The sequence below is a fragment of the Acomys russatus genome, chromosome 29 (assembly GCF_903995435.1).
Source record: "Acomys russatus chromosome 29, mAcoRus1.1, whole genome shotgun sequence".
Classification (NCBI taxonomy): domain Eukaryota; kingdom Metazoa; phylum Chordata; class Mammalia; order Rodentia; family Muridae; genus Acomys; species Acomys russatus.
Window position 1 is genome coordinate 5,549,471 of NC_067165.1, and position 20,932 is coordinate 5,570,402.

The 20,932-nt window shown below is 52.1% G+C and overlaps 1 protein-coding gene across 4 annotated transcripts in view; it reads left to right on the top strand.

The window, feature by feature from the left end:
• The window catches only part of Ssbp3 (single stranded DNA binding protein 3), a 141,138-nt gene that overhangs the window by 106,466 nt on the left and 13,740 nt on the right, over positions 1-20,932 (top strand). For 2 of the 4 annotated variants that reach the window (XM_051171999.1, XM_051172000.1), the window contains exons 6-9: positions 14,330-14,410; positions 15,345-15,404; positions 18,295-18,361; positions 18,471-18,547. In XM_051171999.1, coding sequence (XP_051027956.1) covers positions 14,330-14,410; positions 15,345-15,404; positions 18,295-18,361; positions 18,471-18,547 — 285 coding nt within the window. The remainder of the gene's footprint in view (positions 1-14,329; positions 14,411-15,344; positions 15,405-18,294; positions 18,362-18,470; positions 18,548-20,932) is intronic. The other 2 variants (XM_051172001.1, XM_051172002.1) reach the window with 1 other exon arrangement.

Genomic DNA, 20,932 nt, shown 5'->3' on the forward strand with positions numbered 1-20,932 from the left:
CTCTGGGAGGAGATATATGAATAAGCCCCAAACTGGAGGTGGGGCCTTTTGGAGACTTCGGATAGTTTTGGCTGTTAATTGCTCCACTTCGAGACACTCCTAGGGAGAACCACTCGAGGGAAGGCTTCGGGGCTCCGGCTCCTGCTGAGATTCCGGGTTCTGGTTACTCCAGGTTCCAGCAGAAGAAATCCTGCTGATTATGCCAGGAGAATCGCTCCTCGGAACTGATATCCTTACGATTTTGTTATTGTATTCTTTAATCCTCTTTTCCTATTGTTTAGGTTAGTCAGGTTATAAGTGATGTATGCTCAGTTAATAAGTTCGTAATAAATATATTTGTTAAGAAAATTGAGCCTACGTTCCCTAGCACCCATCCTAGTGAGGCCCTCTTCCTACCTCCTTCCTTGTTTCCAGCCATGCCCAACGCCCTGGAAATAAGCTGAGCTCTGCCTCTGAGGCCCGCCTTACCCTCCTCTGCCCCTATACAGGTACAAAGACAAGGCACTGCACACCGCCTGGAAACCAGGGAAATAATCAGATAGGGAAAGATCTACAGCCCAACCCTGCCTCCTGCAGTCTCAGCAGCCAACCCCGCAGGCCGGCCCCCCCACCCCCCCCCCCCCAAGCAGCCTCAAGAGAAGAGGGCTCTGTTGGTTGTTGACGTCCTGCCAAATGGCAGAGACAACCTTGTCTTGTGAGGCTCCGGCCTCGAATCCCAAGTCCTTGAGGGAATAGAGAGAAGCTAATTCGAAGCTTTGTAGAGAAGGCAGCTCTACCATCTGCAGAGTCTGTGGTGAAGTGGCAAGCTGCTTGGTAGTCAGTAAAGACAGGACGGCTGGTAGAGAACCCTGCTCTGAGCTTGGGGAGGGTGGTGTGTTTCCAGGGAGGTCAGAGCCCAACAAACAAGAATGCACGACGTGACTCGTGGCAGTAGGTCAGCTCTAAAAGGTTGATGCTGTTTACTGCTGTCCTCCCCAGAAGAGAGGGAGGAGCAGAGGACATGTGGGCCATTCCTCCAGCCAGAAGCTGTACCATAGGACAGGTGCTCCTGCTCCCCCACTGGCCACTTCAAGTCTAGGGTTGGGGGAAAAAAATTAAACCTCATTTTCCTGATTTCTGAAACGCAGTACTAACCAGAGCTTGCTGTCAGGACTCGGGAGCCAATGGGAAAGAGGGTGAAGCAGGGAATGGGGCAAGGACCAAATTCCTGGGTGTCAGACATGGTCCCTAGGGTTGGGGAACTGGTGAACACTACCAGAGGGGCCTGTGGACAGGAGCTTTCCAGAGATTTAGTCCAGTAAAGGCCATTAAGGAAGGAGGGACCTCATAGTGAGACAAGCCATGCAGAAGGGCAGGCCGGGGTTAGGCAATGCTGAGCAGGGATTGGGTGTAGTAGTAAGTTAATGTCTCCTGCCCCTTTGGTCCTCTCGTTGCCTGTCCTGATGCTCAGGCCCTTGCAAGTGGAGCAAGCTATCTGGCCTTTTTAGAGTTGGGGTGAAGTCTTCTGCTCAGAAGAGCTATCGACCCCTTCTGTCTCCTGGGGCTATATTGACTCAGAGGGTAGGCCCCAGAGTTGGCAGCATGGCTACAGCACAGACAAGAAACCCTGCTGGCTCTGGACAGGTCTGGTTAGGAAGATGGTCCTGGACCAACTGTGGGCAAACTGCTTGTCATTCCAACTGCTGCCCACCCTCCACCCCAAGCCCTGCCCCTAGCCCAGCCTCTGCCTATAGGTGCTTTGTGATCCCACCCCCAGGGGATAGGAGCTGCCCCTCTCTCCCCCAGCTTCTTACCAGCTCTAGTCCTCTGCTTCCAGACTGACAGAAGGCAAGGTTGCCCCTGCTGAGAAGGATTAGGGTAAGGAGCCCAGCTGCTGGGTCCAAGTTTCAGTTGGAGGCCAGGTCCTTCCAACTCTCCCCCTCTACCTGTTCAACTCAGCATGTGCTGGTTACTGTGCTAGAAGCCAGCTGTGGGGCAGAAACCTGAAGGGCCACCCTCACCTCCCCCCACCCCCCACACAACCCAAGATCTACATACCCCGGATTGTATCTAGCCCCGCTGACATAGCCTTCCTATCCGCTCTGGGACTTATGTTCTCTATTCAGTGACGGAGCCTTACAGCCAATCACCTTTCCTGGTCCCCATCACCTCCACAGAGGTCAGGGTATGCTCACCCAGTGGCCAGCCTGGTGCCTTGTGTCTGCCCAGTGGTAGATGACCGGCTCCAGGGCTCCTAGCAACCATGGACAAAAGGTTATTCCTGACACGCCAGGCCGGCTGGGGCCTTGGCTGGTACGGCTGCCAGTGTGCATGTGTGTGGACAGGTTTGTGTCTGCACACTCCAGCTGCCCTCCCTCCCCCCTCTCTACCCCCCCCCAAGCGTCCTCCACATGTAGCGCCGTAACTCTCACTGATGAAATGGAAAGTTGAACATAAATCAATGTCTCCCTCCCCGTTAGCTATGCATCAGCGGTCAGCGCCTGGGAGATTTGCTCAGTAACAAAGCCCCCAGCGGCTCTGCAGGCTGCGACTGCCCCCTAATGCAGAGCCAACCCCACACTGTGGAGCCCTGCGAGTCCTAGCCTCCAACACTATACAGCTCTTCTGTATCTTCCTTCCCAGGGAAGCAGGAGGCCCGGGCAGAGGGTCTGAAGGCTGATGCTTGCCCTTGGCGGGCCTTACCTGTCAAGCTGTAAACTGGCATCCATGCATCGGATGCCGGATGCGCTGGCATCTACTGCTGTTGAAGGCCTAGGCCTGGTTTCTCCTCTCCTTCCCGGACCTGCATTTTATACTTGGGTTTCTTTCAGCATTGAGTTCTCTTTTCTGCCTCTGAGACCTGCTGACCTGGGTTGCCAGCTGCCCACCTCTCTGCTATTTCCTTTCCCCAGTAAGAGTCACCTGCGGGGGTGCTCCCATTTGTGGGAGCTATCTTGTTGGAGCTTTCTGTAGCCTATTGCAGGGGTAGACCCTCTGTGCCCATCCCACCGTCAGCACACCAGCAAGTTGTGTGAGACTTTTCTTCTTTATAAAGAAGAGATGAGATTTGCTTAGTCTTTGTAGCAGGAGGGGTTTGAGGAAGAGAATTCCAGTAGAGTCCTGTGTGGAACAGAGTGCGCGTCCCTGGGCAATACCTAGATGAAGATGGCCCCCTGGGAAGATCTAGGTCTGGGTCCTCTTCTGAGGACTTGGGACATGGCGGGACCATCAGACTAGTTTCAGGTTTGTGCCCTGGTTCCATCTGAAGACCCTTCCCTAGGCAGCTTTTCCATACAGAGTTCCATTCAGACATGAAGGCCTTGACAGTCATGAAGCGTCTAGCCCAGGCCCACCGAAAACCACTGTGAGCTTTCTCCCAGAAAATCCCTATCTCTTGCTAAGACCTAATAGTGGTGAACGAGGCTGGAGATATTAGGGACAGGCACAACTTTCAGGAAGTACCAGGTCTGTCAGGCTCTCCCACCCAGCACGTGACAGGGCATCAGCTCTGTATTCGGGGCAGGGTAGGTGTGGATGGGACCCCTGTTCAGGCCAAGGAGCAGCAGGGAGCTAGAGCAGGGCCTTGGTAGCAACAGGACTATGCCTCTTCCTGGTGGCAGAACGTGGGCCGCACTTGAGGTGCCCCAAGGATTCCTGCTGTTGCTGTCAGTGCTGAAGGGGGATTGGCTAGGCACCTCATATTTGGGGTTGGTGATCTAGCCATGGCTCCTTAGGGCCCCTGTGAAGATGCTATGCTGTGATAATGCACAGGAAACCCTGCCTGGCTGGGTACCCGGTGAGCGCTCTGTACCTAACCAGCATTTAGATGATTGCTTTGTGTCTTGGGGCCCCTTTGTTCTATGAGCTTCCTGACTAGCCAGGATGCAGGAGAGTATACTCTCCTGACAGAAGGTTGTCATGGCATCCCTGAGGTTCACAGATTCTCCAAACCAACTTAACCCTCCATTTCTGCCAACAGGGTCAGTGCCTATGAGGCACCAGCCCCGTGTGGCCCTTAACAAGGCAGCCTCCTCATCCCTTGCTGAAGTCTGCCCACCTGACTTGTTCCCTTGGCTTTGGCCACCCGAGTCCTTGTTCTTTGGTCTAGCCAACAGGAGCCTGGGAAGTAGGTTGTGGGTTCGGGAGCGCCTGCTTCTGTTCCTAGTGGCTTATTCGTGTGAGCTTAATGGAGACCTGCTCACAGACCCCAGGGACCACACCAAGTTCTGTTGCCAGAATCTGCCAGAACATCATTTGGGGTTGACTTTTCTCTTGCCTGTAGAAAAGAAACAGCTCTCTATACCTCTGAATTGAACCAGCGCGCATGAGAATTGTTGGGAATCTGCAGGATTCCTTCCCAGAGGCCAGCATTCACTCAGTCACTCAGTCACTCAGTCACTCAGTCAGTCAGTCATGTAGCAAAGAGTCTCAGCTGAAGCCTTTGGCCTGTCTCTCCTGGGCCTCCAAGTGTTCATGGCACACTTGTCAGATGCCATCCTAGACTGCCATGTCAAGTCCCCTGCCTGTCCATGGTGTTCTTAATGATAAAACTCCACATTTCTTAGTGTAGCCTCTGAAGTACAGTCTGGTCTGCCCCTGCTACCCTCACTCCATTACTAGGCCAGCTCTTAGCCCCCCAGGGCAAGGGTCAGACCTGTTGCTCTCGGGGCCCGGTCTCCATTCCTCTGTCAGTCTGTGTGAATTCTCCCAACTGCAGAGTTCTCTCTTTGGAGAGAGGGCTCTTCGTTCTCAGGTCACCATTCAAGAAGGCTTTGACAGGGTCTTGCCCTATCCTTGCTCCAGGGTCAGAAAAGACAAAACCAACCCATGGATCTAGTCAGCTTCTTTTCCTGAAGTTAGTTTTAACTGATCCCAATAACCTTAGTCTGGAGTTGTAGGCATAGTCAACGAGTCTGGAAATTTGTGATGTGGTCTGGAACAGTCCTGGTCCCCAGTACTATTAGAGGGAGTGGACACAGGCGGCACAAGGGCAACCATATCCCAGACTTGCCATTCAGCCATTGAAGAGCCTTGCATCAAGTGGGATTCCTGAATGGGGAAAGGGGGGGGGGGTCCCTGAAGAACTCTAGGAGGTGGGCAGGCTCATGAGTGACAGTGTCACATCTTAGCAGCTGCCTGTTTGGTGCTAGCTGGCTCCTGGCACTGACCTGAGTACTTGACTTTGGCACTGCAGACTTGTGAGGCATGTTAAAATCTTGAGAGGCACACAGGCCAGCCTCCTGCCACAACCCTGGCTTCTTCCGTTACCCCAGAGTCACGCCCCGTGCTTCTGCCAAAGTTTTCCCATGACAGTGTGGGCCAGGCACCTCAAACCTGTGCATTTCCGGGGTTCCAGCCACTCACCAGGTCACCCAGGCATGTCGGGGAAGGAGAGGCTTGAGAAATCACGCAGCTACTGGGAGAGCTGCTGGGGCAAAATGCAGATAGTTGCCCTCTTGGTCTGTCCTCAGATTCTGCTTTTCGGTGGGTGGTGCAGGCTGAATTCTGGGCAGTTTGGATTTGTGGCTTCCAGGGCACAATTACCCGCTTCCTGGCTGGCTGTGAACAACCGTGGGTTGTCTGTTGGGCGTGTGCGTCGTGTGTTAGGTTGGAGGCGCTGTGTGCACAGTGTGTCTGGAGGGCTTCAAGCAGAGGGCCCTCTGGGTGGCTGAGGCTGTGCCTCTTCAGCATGCACCTCCCCTTCACTGCACTGTTGTGATTAACAGCGGAGGCTGGGTGCTGGCAGGCAGGGCGGAGGCTGGCAGACAGGAGCCGGCTGCATCGGTAGCACCGTCCAATTTCAGAGCAAATGGCAGTTCTTAGCGGGTGGAGAGTAGATTGCTCCGGCAAAGCAGGAATATTCATTCTCCCAGCGTCCCGAGGAACCAATGTAGTTTACCATGGGGTCCATCTCTACCTCCCACATACTCCCCAATGTCACTTTGTAATGACTTTTAGTTGGAGGAGGAAAGAAGCCCTCAGGGGCGAGAGCATATGTGGGAACCCTGACCTGATCAGTGCTAAGGCTGATCCCAACAGGGCTGCAGAGTCCTCCTTCCCTGTGTAGTCGGCAGGGGACGGGAAGTAGCACCCTGGACAGCTATTAACTCCCTGGGTTTTCCCCACGGCCACAAGTCCTGATTTCCACCTTGAGAAGGAAGTAGAGAAACATCTTGGGAAGAAATGGATGCGTGATCCTTGGAAATACCAATCTAACAGTGAGTTCCTTACAGTGGCTCCCATAGGTGAAAACTTTCCAGGCCCAGGCCCCAGGACTCAGGTGTAAACACACCTTTTCCCGTCCTGGACCGGCCAAGACTCCACCCTCTGGGCCCAGACTGTCTGCCTTTCTCCGTCCAGGGCACGTTTGCACCCTCAAGGTTCTGCCCCCCCGATTCGTCATGATCATTGCTTGCCTAAATACCCGCTCCACTTGCTTTCTGTCTCCGCTGCTGCTGTGGTCATGCTTTCCCTTTGGTCTTCTGCCGGGCAGGGGAAGGGTGCTGCTTGCTCGTGTCTCCAGTGCTTTATGCTTGGTTGGGAGGATGGTCCTCAGTGGTCAGATGGACTGCCCAGTAGTCTGAATACTGGATATTTTTCCTTTGTCCCTAACAAAGCTAGCCGGTTACACAGATAACAGACACAGTGTCCAACAGAGAGATATCTCCCCAAAGGTTTTAGGGTCCCCAGATTGCCTCCTCTTTTGCCCCATCCCAACCTATAGGGAAAATCATCATTAGGCCTGATGAACCCAGAGACTGCTCCATGAACTTTGGTCCTTAGGAAGGGGACTAAGCAGTTTGAACCTTCCCTGAAGAGCACAAATGCTCATGTCACAGACAAGACAAGCCCAGCACTGTGGCGGGGATGAAGTAATTGAGATCATTGACAAGGAGGGCCTCTGGGCACATGGCGAGGGAAGCACCTGTGGAAGTCAAGGTCAGCTCCTAAGAGTGAGCTTTCTTCTTCCACCGTGTGTGTCCAAGGACCTAGCTCAGGTCATCAGGCTTGGCTGCAAGTGCCTTTACCCATGGAGCTGTCCCACCAGCCCCCGCAGCTGGCTTTTATGCTGCGGTGATGAAGTGCAGTTTATTATGGACCAAAAGTCAAGCAAACCAGACTGGTGAATGGTGATGTGATCAGTCGGGAGAGAGCGTGTTTGCCGACCCCTGGCTTTCATTCATTTGGCTATCTCCTATGGTATAACTTGGCTCTAGTGCCTTAATGTCACTGGTTTGTCATGGTCCCCTTCCCCCCCATTTCAAACTCAGCTGTGTAGTTGAGGCTGTCTTTGAACCTTTGACCCTCCTTCCTACCTTCACCTCCCAAGTGCATGTGCCACCATGCCTGGCTCCATTTTCTCCTTTGCAAATAGTTGGTTTTTATTTCCTTTGTCTTGTAAGAAAGTATGTATAGTATTGTGCTTTTCCTTGCACATTAACAAAGGCCCCAGTTTTCCCTTATCAGCCTTGAGCGCCATCATCTCATTCAGGGGTCTGTAGATCATTCCTGTGATTGGCAGGCTAGCAAATGTCCAAGGCTTTGTAAGCCATGTTTCAACTTCTCAGCTCTCCCATTGGAGCACAGAGGCCGCTGTGCACAGCGTACAGATGAACATGGCTGTGCCCCAATAAAACCGTATAAAGAGCTGACAGACCAGACTTCTCTCTGGTCTGGTAGCTGTGTCCTTGTGTCCTTTGTGCTGCCAATCACTTCAGCCTCTCCCTCCTGAACCATGCACAGTATGGCAAAGGTCTGGATGAGTCTGAGCATGTGCCTTCATGGCTGGGGCATGCCTACCCCTTTCTCTGCCTAAGAGCAGTAAGCATACATTTCCATAGGCCCCATTTGAGAATCACACTCACTGTGAGCCATCCCTTTTGCTCAGTGCTGTCCTGACATCACGGAAAGATGGACATGGAAGAAGGGCGTGACCCTGGCTTTCCTTAGTTCAGGTAGAATGCAGTGCATTTCTGCTGATCCTTCCCGACAGTCCCCTGAAATGAGACTATCACTCTGCACTTCTTTTCACTCTTAACCGATGACTTCCCAGTCCTAGGGTGATGGCCTAATGCCACTTGTCCGAAGTCTAATCCCATCCCTCTGTCCTGTGCCTGCAGTGTGTTATGTTGTGGGCTCACCCATCGGGCATCCAGCAAACCCATGTGATGGTGAGCATTGGGAGTCAGGTTCCTAACTCAGTTTCCAGAGGATGCCGCCTTTTGTGTGTATGCCAGATCTATCCTGGGCACGCATAGGGATAGTCACAGCCCCTGTACCATGGAATCGCTCTCCCCAGATATGCTCTCAAATAAATAAATAAATAAATAAATAAATTAATTAATTAATTAATTAAAAAGCTTTCCCAAGAGACACCCTGAAGCAGGACAGAAGGGCAGCTCTCTAATGATGCCAGGTCCCTCATGCAGACTGAAGGAGCAGCTCCCCGTGTGATGAGCACTTGCAGAGTTGACTTGCCCTTCCCCCATCCTGCCAGATGTCAGCCTCCAATTCCAGTGGGGTGAAGGGTGCCTGTGGCTCATGGGCACACTTGTGTTCTGTACAGAGCAAGGTATTAGCCCTTTCTGCCCACATCGGTGTCAAGGAACGCAGTCTGTGAACTGCTTCTGCTGTGTGTAATTTCATCTCTTCCCTCATCTATAGCAACGTGTCCAGCAGACAGGTGGCCACTGATGCCACAAGGCTGATAGAACCCACTGTCCACAGAGTCAGGAGAGGTAGGCGTGGTATGGGGGTCTTTACCTCTTGCAACTACATCTTCTAGTCCCCTTTCCAGTGATCTTCTGTGAGGACAGAAGTCAGATCTGGCCTAGAAGGTAACGACACTGTCATTCTAAAGCACTGTCCCAGCCCTGAGGACTGCGTGGGAACAGAGAACCAGGGTGGAAAGCCGCCATGGCCCTGGCCTGCTTCCACAGCCTTAACCTCACACCTGCTCCTTCCAAGCATGTGCAGGTACTCTTGAGGGAGTGTAGGTAGTATTAAGAAAGGAGCACACGAGCCGGGCAGTGGTGGCACACATCTTTAATCCCAGCACTTGGGAGGCAGAGGCAGGCAGATCTGGGTTCGAGGCCAACCTGGTCTACAAAACGAGTCCAGGACAGTCAGGGCTGTTACACAGAGAAACCCTGTCTCAAAGCAAAACAAAAAACAAAAACAAACAAAAAAACAAAGGAGCACACAATTTATCCCTTCTTTTCTCCTTTAAAAATTAGCACATATTTACTTTAATTTTTTTTTTTTTTTTAAATTAAAGAGCTATCATTCTTTACCTAGAGTCATTTAAAGTACCAGCTTGGTCAGTCTGTGATACTCACATGCCATCATAGTTCCTCAAGCCCCAAAGCATTAGAGGTACCACCCAGAGCTTCTTGAGGCCTCTTGATGTGGCTGTGGTCAGATGTTCAAACCTCACTGCATGGGCCCTGCGCATGATGTTCTAATGGGGCAAACATCAATACTTGTTGCCTCAGAGCTCTGCACACACCATCACCGGACAAGGAGGAGATTGGTGAGAGCTTGCAGGATGCTATCTGCCTTTCCTCCAGCTCTGGACATTCACGGCGGGACACCCTGACGCAGGCCAGAACCAGCAAGACAAACTGCCATTTTCCCTGCCAGATGTCTTAGGGGCCCATTGTGAGCTGGGCAACACTTTCTGCAGTGTCTGTATAGATGGTTCTGTTTCTCTTAGGGAGGCCTGAGGTTCAGGGATGTTAGGGATTTTCCCATCATTCCCTGAGGCATCGCTCAAAAGCCTCAGTACAGGGCTTAGCCAGATTGTGGCAGGAGGGCTCCTGCGGGTAGCTGTGAGGTGCTTTTCTGCAAAAAAGCTCCGATCTTCAAGCTGTAGGAGTGCCGCTCCCTGCCTTACTGATGCCCACAGAGGCCTTTTCACTAAACCGCCAGCCTCCCTACTGTAAGGTTCTGTGAAATGGCCAAACACTTGCCTCGATCACACCCGCAACAGAGCCTCCCAGGCCTTGTCTAAGTGGCTCTCACAACCTGCTGGATGTAACACTATTCAATGCTGAAATTACAGGGGGAAAAAAAAGAATGGAAAGGATGTGAGGGGGTTCAGGTATCTGAAAGCAGCGATCTAGAGCCAGCTGTGAGGGAAGGGCAAATCCATTAACAGGGTCAGGCAGTGTGAAGGCCGCATAGGCCATGGGTATATTTTCTACCTTCTCTAAGATTTGAGAGCAGGAATTGCCCTTTGTTTTGGCTCCTCCTCGCCTCAGGTGCCCTCTCACCTGACACAGACAGTGAAGGGAGTAGAAATAAGTCTGTTCTGCTGCAGGACTGGACTGTAGCTCCCATTCCAGATCCTGGGGCTCATAGAGTGGACCTGCGTCCTGTAGCCACTCTGGGCCTCGGTTTACCTCTCTGGGCATCAAGAGGGAGCTAGGTATCCCTCCTAGAGCCTTAGGTGGGCTTGCCAGCGCTTGGCCTTTTTGTCATTCGGATCTCCTTTTCCCAACTGGCCCAGGAGGTCTCCTGCACACAGACAGGCTTGGGGGCTTGCAGGATGGTGGGCTCCCCAGATATCCTGCCTCCCCCACTTAGTAACTACAGTTGCTGGCTAGCACACTCCCCTTTCTCAGCTTTGCTCCTTAGCTATAAAGCAGCATGGCTGGTGGTCCTTATGTGGCAGAGCATAGGATTAAGTGAGCCGGGAGCAGGCAAAGGCCCACTCGCCCCTGGGTTCCTAGAATTGGTTTTGCTTGTCAGTGAGAGGACAGGAGCAGCCAGTGACAGAGCTAGCTAGAGTTTGAGCCCAGTTTTGTTGTGTGTTTTCCCAAGCCTTGTTACTTTAAAAATTGCTGTAGATTGGGACATAGTGTGCCACAGAGAGCTGCTACCGAGTTAGGAAGCTTAGCTCAGCAAATAGCTAGTTCCCAGTAGTCTGGGGCAAGCTGCAACCCCAGCCTGGACTCCTCTTCTCTTAGAGATGAAGGGCAGTAGGAAAGAGATGGCAATCTGTTAGCATAGGGCCACCTATAAAGAAGCCCAGCTCAGCCATCCTCATCCACCATAGTGTTGAGCAGATCTATGCTAGGGGACCGCCCCCCCCCCCCCGACTCCCACCTTCCCCACCACTGAGGGGATGGGCTGTGGCTAGCTGGACTTCTAGACACATTTCTAGCCATTTTAGGTTCTTCAAAAAGCTTACAGCAGCTAACTCCAGGAAGGCCCATGGAGAACTTGTCCTGCCTGGGGAAACTGATCGCAGGGACACCCTCCTTCTCCCACCTCAGCATGGGTCAGAAAATGCCAGCAAGGGCTTTGCTTGTTTGTCTTGTTCTACTTCTGTGTAGTGCTTTACCATCAGGTAAACCAGCCGGCAGCTCTCTGTGAACACACTGGCTGGCCAGGAAGATGAGGCCACGTGTTAGTGGTTTAATGAAATGGCAGGAGAGCCATCACCTCTTCATGGAAGCAGCAGTGCATTTTCTTCACAGCAACGTAGAGTTCTCTGAACATAACGCTGTGTTTTGTTCCTGAGGATGTGGCAAGCTACGTGGGGTTCCTTTGAGGGGGATGCCTCAGACCATCTGAAGGACACAGCACAGACACACAGCATAGTAAAAGATTCTCCAAGCTGAGGACAGATGGTAGGGGTGCAGAGACATGAGTGAACTTTCAGAAAGGCCAGGGGCAGTGCCTGGAACTTACAGACAGAGGCAGGGCAGTGGCTGGCATACAAGAGGCTGTGTGTGCCCTCAGGGAGATGACTTTCTTGTCATCTGGATTGAGGTTGCCATAGGGTTTCCCCTCTGGGCTATCTCTCTGGGCCTGGGCCAGGATTCTCTGCCTCACCTTTGCAAGGAGTCAGGGAGCTGCTGTGAACACAGTCTCCCCAGGTTCAGCTGTCCGGTCCCTCTCTGCCCCCACATGCCCTCAGGGCCTCACCAATAGCTTTGTTCTGTGGTGTTTCAGTCTTGGTGACTAACTTGCTATCTCCTCTTGTGAGGATCTAGCCTGCTGTCACTAGCCACGCTTTAGACACTGAACCTCACTTGTTAGCCATCACTTGAGGCCCAGAGGTGAGCACCTGGTGGGGCTTCAAGTTGTTTTCTCTGTTCAGCAAGTGAGGTGGCCACCAGGGGCCACTCCTGCCCAGTGAGGCCCACAGGTGTGAGGCGCTTGCCCAAAACAGTCTTCTGCTTGCTCTGCAAACACGTTTGTGTGACCAGGGAGGGAGACAGGATTGTTGGAGGGGGGGCATTCCCTGTTGCCAGGAGCTGGGGGGCCGGCAGACAGGCCTTGCCCCATCTCAGCAGCTGGACCTAACCCTTGAGCTCTCTTCCCACGTTCTTTTTCATTTTCTTTTTTTTTGGGGGGGGTTGGCTTCAAATTATCTTGTTTTGTTTACATTACACCCAAGTTTTGTGGTACAAAAGACTTGCAGGTGCAAATATGTCCCGCCTTCATTAACTTCCCCTCCCTTTTTAATTTATGTGATTTCAATTTTCCTTCCCTGTACTGTTAATTAGGGGACCCTCTAATCAGTGCCATTATCACAGTGGTATTCATGTTTAGGAAAGCCGCTAAACAAATGCTTGCAAAATTGCTAAATGGCTAATTAATGTCTGTTAATTAAGAAAATTGCTCATGGTAACAAACCATGCCGTTGCTGGCAGCCGCTAGAAAGACACACACTTGTTGAAATTAGTAGCATGGCAGGTAGGGGAACATCTGCTCCTCCAAGCTTTCCGGAAGTGAACAGCCCCTGACTTAGCCAAGAAGCTCTGGGTCTGTCCGCGATGGCGCCCTCCGCTGCTGGAGAGTCCTTGTCTCCTTGCTTGCACACATCTTTGTTGTCTACCTCACCCTCACCCCCACTCCTCCCCAGTTCCGCATCTGCAGGGGCCCCTCAGCGAGCAGTGTGGCTGCCTGGCTTTGGGAAAGGACACTATCACTAACTTGCTTTCCTTATCCCTCATGGATGTCTGGAGTTTTCCTGTACATATGAAGGGACAACTTGTGGTGAAGAAGGGTGCATTGGGGGGTGTGATTCATGCCCTAGCCTGAGTCCAGGTCCCAGTGGCCTGTTGGATCAGAAGGGGCTTCAAAGGCCAAGTAAGTCTCTGTGACCTACAACAGGAAACATCTATGCATTGTCTCCTAATTTGCATATGTGCATGTGTGTGTACAAACACATGCACATGCGCACATACTTTCTCATACACACTAGAAGTTCTAAAGAGATACTCTCCTTATGACACTTATGACACACATGGCTCTCTGGTATTCTCTCTCTCTCTCTCTCTCTCTCTCTCTCTCTCTCTCTCTCTCTCTCTTTCTTTTTGTTGGTTCATTTGTTTTTAAAAAAAATTAGTGTTTGCACTTACTACATTGATTTCAGCACCTACTGATAGGTTACAACCTGTAGCTTGACCAACTCTATGGGTTAAGTGAATTCATCTCCTCATACGTTTGGTAGCGAGTCGAGCTTTGGGTCAGCTTGGAACTGCACTGGGCTCAGCATCACCTGGCGTGGAAAGTGGCCCCTCCACCCACTGAACCACCAAAGAAATGATAACCTCCATGCCAGTGCCAATTGACCCTCAGCCTGTCTCTGCCACTTAGGGCTTGTGTGGCAGTGGCCTGGTCTCTTCATCTCTTGAGAGGGCGAAGGTTGAAAGGAGGGACACCACCATACAGAGCTGTTTTGAACTGTAGGTGAATTCATGAGCCACAGAACCCTGGCACCGGGTGGGTGCTCGGTGACTCTGTATTGCCCGTTGGTTTAGAACCTAGCTCCGCCTGCTGCTCTGCCTCTGTCCGTGTTTATCCACCGTTCCCTCTGTCCCACTTCCACCAGGAGACCCTTGATGAATACTGTCCCAAATTATCTGTTCTCTGTCTGAGACTGTGAGCCCCTTGTGGGCAGGGACACCACCTGCGTCCTCTGAAAAGTGGTACTTGACAGGCATTGCACCTGGGCCCAGGGTCCCCACCCGTACCGTTGTCTGAGTCAAGTAGCGCGTTTGACATGGCTAACTCTTTTCAGTAGTAGCCTGTGTCTGACCCTCGCTCCTGCGTGCTTTGATGAAGGTGCTTTGTTTTATTTTATTTTATTTTTTTGTTTTTCCAAATCCCCTGTGAATGTACTGGTCAGCCTCCTTCCTTCCCGCCTGCCCGCCGTTGTCCGCCATCGAACCAGGACCCCAGCAGCGCTCCACCACCTCCTGCCAGCCACAGCCCACCACCCGCACGCCCGCCGCCACTCTGCGTTTTGGTTTAATTTTTGTTCTTTTAAGCTTCTTCTGCGCTTCTCCATGTGCTGTGATCTATAACCTGCCTCTACTGTCTGGCCTCACAGGGTCCTCCGGGGTCACAGCCCTCGCCGCACGCACAGCCTCCACCTCACAATCCCAGCGGCATGATGGGACCCCACAGTCAGGTAAACGCACTGTGGCTCGCCGGCCGCTGGCCGGGGGCGCGGGGCCGGAGGAAGGAGAGAGCCGCAGAGGAAAAACAAAAACCAAGATGTGCTCCAGCATTACCTTCCAGTCATAATTGACAAGTTTAATTTAAAAAATATATTTTTCTAAATACAGTCTTCATTTGTTGCACATCCCACCCAGTTTGGATACAAAACCAAGAGAAAAGAAACAAAAATATTTCTGTGACCTTGTCAGTGGCCTTTACGTTTTTTGTTTTTTCCTCTCTCACTTTTGTTTGATTTTGAGTTTGGTTAACCATTTGTAACCAAGGCTGCATCCCTGGCCTTTTCTTTGTGCACTCTCGCTGCTGAGAAAGCTTTGTTGCCCATTTCCCTGCATTAAGTTAGGGAGCCCGCTGCCCCTCACTGTTTTGTTTTGTTTTGTTTTTCATCATGTTTTCCCATAAGTCCTTGCTCCCTTCCCACTCCTCCCCGTCAATGGTTTCTGTGTGTGTGCTCGCGTGCGTGCCTGTGTATGTGTGTCCTGCTCTGTCTGCAGACCTGAAGATACGATGTCTTGCTCCTTTTTTTTTTTTTTTTTTGTTGTTGTTGTTGTTGTTGTTGTTGTTTTCTTTGCCCTTGTGGAGAGCAGAGGCGGCCTCCTTTGCCCTGCAATTGATTTAGCTATTCTGCGTCCTGTGTGAAGTCCCAGCTGCTGCCCCTCCACCCAAAGTAGATTCCTGCAAGCCAGTGCAGGCTGGGAGACCTGTGTGGTGGATCTTTGCTCCTCTGCCCGAGGGAAGTTTTGCCTGGAAGGAAGAGGCTACCGGACTAGAGAGAGCTTAGAAGATCACTAGTTGTCATAAACTGGACTTTGCAGAGTGCAAAGCATTTGTGTTTGTCACCATACAGTGGTTCAGGCTGTCACTCAACTAATTCCCTGTAATTACAGCCTTTTATGTCACCGCGATACGCAGGCGGCCCCAGGCCCCCGATCAGAATGGGAAACCAGGTACAGTAACCTCCTCTTGTTTTCCTCTTCCCTCTCAGCTATCCTTAGGCCTAGGTAGACCTGGACTCCAGTCAAAGGAAAGGCACAAGGCTAAGGGGTGGAACAATAGGTTTCAAGGTCGGGGAAGGCTTGCCCAAGCATCTGCTCGGAGCCAGGATTTAACCTGCCTGTCACAAGGTGCCTTGGATAGCCTGTATTCAGATAGCAGCAGCTGGTGGAGTTGCAGGGACCCAGCTCTTCTGGAGAAAGTGGTAACAACCCTGACCCTCCCTTCTAGCCTCTTCTTGGAAGAGGGTCTTCCTCCTTAATGAAGTCAATTGACAGTGTACATTTTTTTTTTCCTGGAAGCTTTTGAGAATTGCCAAGGCTGGTAAATATGATCCTGCTGTTAGGGGGAAGATGTCTTGTAGGAATGCTTGGATCAGGATCCTGGCTACAGAGGGACAGGGTATTTATGAGGTTTTCAGCAGTCTGCCCACTTCCCTGAACAAGGCAGGACTTGTTCATATAATTAGAAAAGTACCCTGCTTATGAAGAAAGCTTTTCAGCCCAGGGTCCGGTACCTTCCTCTGGCCCATCAGGGGTGGCAGGCTGGTGAAATGGGTGTTCATTTGGTCTTCCGTGGTCCAGCCCGTCAGGGTGAACTGCTGAAGAAGAGCAGACAGTCTCTACTGAGGACGGACAGGCAGATGAGGTCTGATGTAGGCATCAGGGAGATTTCTCCTGGTGCCAAAATATTCTTTAGCCAGAATTCTTCCAATGACTTAGCAAAAAGTCTTCCCAAAAAGTCTCTGACGACACTGCCAGGAGTTCAGTCTGAGGCACTGCAAGAAAGCCCAAGTGACAATGATGTGGGAACTGTAGAAGAAGCTCTTCAGTGTGAAATTACCCAGCACATTTCTACCTTGCTAGTTTCCTCTGCCAAAGTCCTTTGTTTCCTGTTTTCTCCAACATAAGGGGCAGGTGGGGGGTGACGGGGGAGCAAATTTAGAGAAAGGGAATTGAGAAACCCAAGGCTTTCGTTTTGTTTTGTTTTTTGCGCAACAAGGGCTTCTTGGGTAAGTTGTGGGTAAGGGAGCAGAAGGACGGATTGAGGAGTGACTTTTCCAAGGCTAGGGCTTTAGAAGAACAGACTTGAATTCCGCCACTCAGGGAGGCAGAGGCAGGTGGATGGCTATGAGTTCGAGGCCAGCCTGGTTTACAAAGCGAGTCCAGGACAGCCAAGGCTACACAGAGAGACCCTTTTGCAGGGGAGGGCAGAGAGAACAAGTTGGGCTCCAGGGGCATTCCTGTCCCCTGTGAACCTCTGGAGGATACACACAGTGAGATTATGGCCCGCATCTACAAGGCTAGGGTTCCGTGTCAGTTACGAAGGCATCAATCATATCAGCCTTCTAAAGTGAGACCTGCTCTCCTTAGCCATCAGCCACACAGTCTCCCTCCCAGGTGCCTGTCTCCCCATCTCAGATGCCTCACTGAAGTTAGTAATTCCCAGGCCCCTTAACCTGCACTCCCAGCTAAAACCCCCTGACATGAAGCAGGTTTATAAGCTTGGAGAAGAGTGTTGTACAAAAAGCAGCTATTGTTATAGTCAGGTGGGCCATACTATACAGGGCATCTAGAAGGTCCCAAATCCCCGATCTCCATTAAACACCGCCAGCCTAGGTGACTCATAGTCTAGGACCTTGAGGAGAAAGAGGAGACTATGAGAGGGCAGGATGGCTAAATTTGAGGTACAGGGACCCAGCCTCACCAGGTCCCCAGGCAGTCAGAAACAGCAGTGCCCTGTGAACCTGCGATTCATTCAGCCTGGCAGGAGGAGTGGGTGGCCCTCATAAAGCCTCCTCGCGTCCTAGCCTCCCACTTCTGTTTGGAAGCTGAGGAAGCAGTGAGGGTCTGTCCCTTCAACTCTCACCTCATGTTGAGCATGCCTGGCAGCATTCCCTGCCAGCCAGAGGCCAACAGTTCTGCTCAGTTGCCCTCCAACAGCAGTTGAGTGTGGGAACCCTGTCATGGGCCCCCAGCCTTCACAAGCATTGGCACCTTCAACCAGGAGCTGTGGCCCTCTGCCACCAAGGCTTTTCTTCCTGCAGTCAATAGGTCCCCTTTGGCCTAGCAGTCCCACAGGACACTTGGCCCAGCCTCTGCTGCTCTCTTGTTTTTCAAATTACTGCTAGAGTAACTTCATCCCAAGTAAATTACTTTTTAGTCTGTTTTTGGTTTAGATAGCATTCTATCTCTTTTTGACAGGTGTCGTGCTGGCACCAACTGCTTAAAGAACCGGCCATCCTTAATCACCCTGTTCCTCTACCGGAAGCTGCCTTGCTGCCCTAGGGTGGGAGCAGATAGAGGCTGTGAGGCCTGGGTGGCTCCGCTGACTCAGGCCCAAGCTCCTCGAGCTCTGGACCCTAGTTAACCCCACCTGAATCTCGAAGGCCCCTTTACCTGGTTCACCTTTTGAAAAGTGAACCTCCCTGTGGCAGTAGCTCCTAACCAGTCCCCCCTCCCCCCCGAGTTCTTGTTACCTGGAGGTGTACTTAAAATGAGTGACATCTCTGAAGCAAAGAGAAGGTAGGGCTGGTTTAAACTGCAGCCCCTGGGGTTCGTGTTCCGAACTACAGGTATGTGGGTTCAGATGGAGAGACCAACCCCCCCCCCCCTAATCTGCTCCCACCTGATTGCTACAGTTTTGACTAACGCTTGCAGGGACTGTCTGCCCTGCTTTCCAGAGCTGGGGGACCCTAGCCAGCTTGCAAGGATAGTCTCAGGATGCCATGAGCAGCCCCATGTGGCCAGGGTGGAGGAGCAGGGTGGGGCAGGCAGATGTGTCCTTGCCCCCTCCCCCAGCTCTGTAAGCAGTGACTCAGGCTGTGTCTCACATCTCTTCCAGCCTCCAGGAGGAGTTCCTGGGACACAGCCATTGCTGCCCAATTCCATGGACCCCACGCGACAACAAGGTAGAGAGGGCAGTCAGGGCGGGGCAGCCTGAGGCATGGCGGGGGCAGGGGGGCGGCTCCTCTTCGCTCTACTCCTAACAACTCATGGCTCATCCATTTTCTCACATAGGTCACCCCAACATGGGAGGATCGATGCAGAGAATGAACCCCCCCCGAGGCATGGGGCCCATGGGGCCTGGCCCACAGGTAACCAGCTACCTGTTTGTCCATCTGTGTCCCCCACCCCCCCCCCCCGCCATCTGTGTGCACCCGCCTTCTCTCCTTCTTCCATAGTTTGTCAGTCTCCCACATTTCTGGCTCCCCTCTCTGTGGGATGCTGGGTGGGTATAAAGCCCCTGAGAACCTGGGCACAGGGCGTGGCTAGGAAGCCATCTGGGTAGCAGACTCTCCCAGGGTGTCACAAGCTGTGATGTGGGCGGGGTGGGGGGGATCTGCAGGAATCCAAAGCCACTTCCCACCCCGAGTGGAACAGACTTAAGGGTGTTCCAGGACTACCTCATGAGTGGTGATGATGTCCTCGGATGGGTCACTTTGACTTCTCTGGACCCCAGTAGGCACCTTGTCACCTAACAAATGAGAGTCTCTATCTTCGTCCTTGGGCAGTGGGGCCAGCCACACCCCCAGGCCCTGCTCCTCCTCGCAAGTCTTACATTGTCCCTCCCTCTCTTTGTTACAAGTGACTGAGGTTCTTTGGGTCCCCCCCCCTTGGGTTTCCAGTTCCTCTAGGGTTGAGGTGGGTCTGCTTGCCCAAAGTTCTGGCTTTTGTAGGGAAACCTACAGACTCTGAACCCTCCGTTCCTTCCCAGAATCCCACAGCAAACCAACCTGCTGCCTTTTCAGTGGTGTTGAAAGATTTTTAGGGCAGTCCTACCCCAAGTCCTAAAGGGAAGAAGGGCCACAGCAATCTTCCATGAGTCCCCTACAGTTCATGTTGTCCCCCTTCCTGTCATCTTGAGCTGACCACAAGACCACCGCTGGACAAGGCAGAGGGCACAGCATCCTCTCTACAGAGTCAAAAGTGGGTCCCTGTGCCCTTGGCCAGAGCCGTGTGGTATTCACTACTGGTGAGGAGTTGTTGGAGGTGTTGGCTTTTCTTCAGTGTGCTATGGAATCTGAGTGATGCTAAGAGAGAGCTTCCTTTCCCTGTGGGGCCTCTAAAGGCTCAACAGCCACAGCTCTAAGATGACTACACAGTGTCCACCTCGTAGGGTGCTGAACGTACTCAGTGCTCCGTGTGATCCCTGGGCCTTGGTTGCCCCAAAAAGAAATGTTTATATTTTCTGACACTAAGAACTTAATACTGCTGGGTGTGGTAGCTCACACCTTTAATCCTAGGAGGGGAGGCTGAGGCAGATGGAGCTCTGTGAGTTCCTGGCCAGCCAGCTAGCTACTACATAGTGAGACCCTGTCTGACTACGTAGCAAGCTCCAGGTCAGCAGGGGAACCCAAATAAAAACAGAACTTAAAACCAGTGTTCAGGACTTCACCTGCTTAGCTTTGACCATGCTTATTTTCTTTTCCTGGCAAGGTCATTAACAGTTTCTCAGGCCTAATAGTAAGGTTGGGTGAGGGTGGTGGCATGGCTGTCACCATGCGTGTAGACCTTGGTTCTATCCCCAGCATCACAAGAAGCAAAACTGAAAAAAAAAAAAAAAAAGACCTACAGGGGCTGGAGACGCAAGCTCAGCTGGCTGAGTACCTGCCATGTGTGGAGCCCAGATGTGATCCTAGCATTTAGGAGGAAAGTCAGAGCTCAAGGTTTACAGTGAGTTTCAGACCAGCCTGGGCCTTATGAGAACCTGTCTTAAAACAACAAAAACAGAACTCGAGAAGGAATGAGAATCAAGCAGTCGAAAATGTTATCAGGGTGAGCACAGAATACCCCAGAAGTTTCGGCCTTTCTCCTGGCTCCAGGGTGTCTCACCATAACAGTCTAGCAGGTTCCCAACATCCAAGATCCCCCGGCCTCTTTCCTTACCAAGTCAGTTGGGTGCGTGGAGCGGCTAAGGTACTTTGACCATATTCCCTAGAACATGCTGGGTAGGGTATAATATTAGATTCCAAAACCAAACCTCTCGTGAACAGCCTAGAATCCCCATACCAACTTATCTGAGGCCAGAAGGCCTAGGGTTAATTCAGTACTGGGTCAGAGGCAGTCAGGGAGTGGACATCAGGGTCATCTAGGATGCAGCAGGTAGGCTGTGGGCCCTGTCTTAGCTCCTGTTCTATTGCTGGAAAGAAACACCATGACCAAGGCAAAGGCACAGTGGAAGGTGTTTAGCTGGGGGCTTGCTTATAGCTTCAGAGGCTTAGCTCATGGTCGTCCTGGTGGGGAGCCTGGCAAGTGGGCAGGCAAACATGGCGGTGGAGCAGTAGCTGAGTGCTTAAATCTGATCTGCAAGCTGCAGGCAGAGAGACTGAGCCTGCTGGGCTTTGATACCTCCAAGCCCACCCCCGTGGTGCACATTCTCAACAAGGTGTGCCTGCTCCGACAAGGCCACACCTCCTAATCCAACCAGAAGGTCCACGAATTAGGAACCACACATTAGCCTACAGCAACCTTTCTCCTCC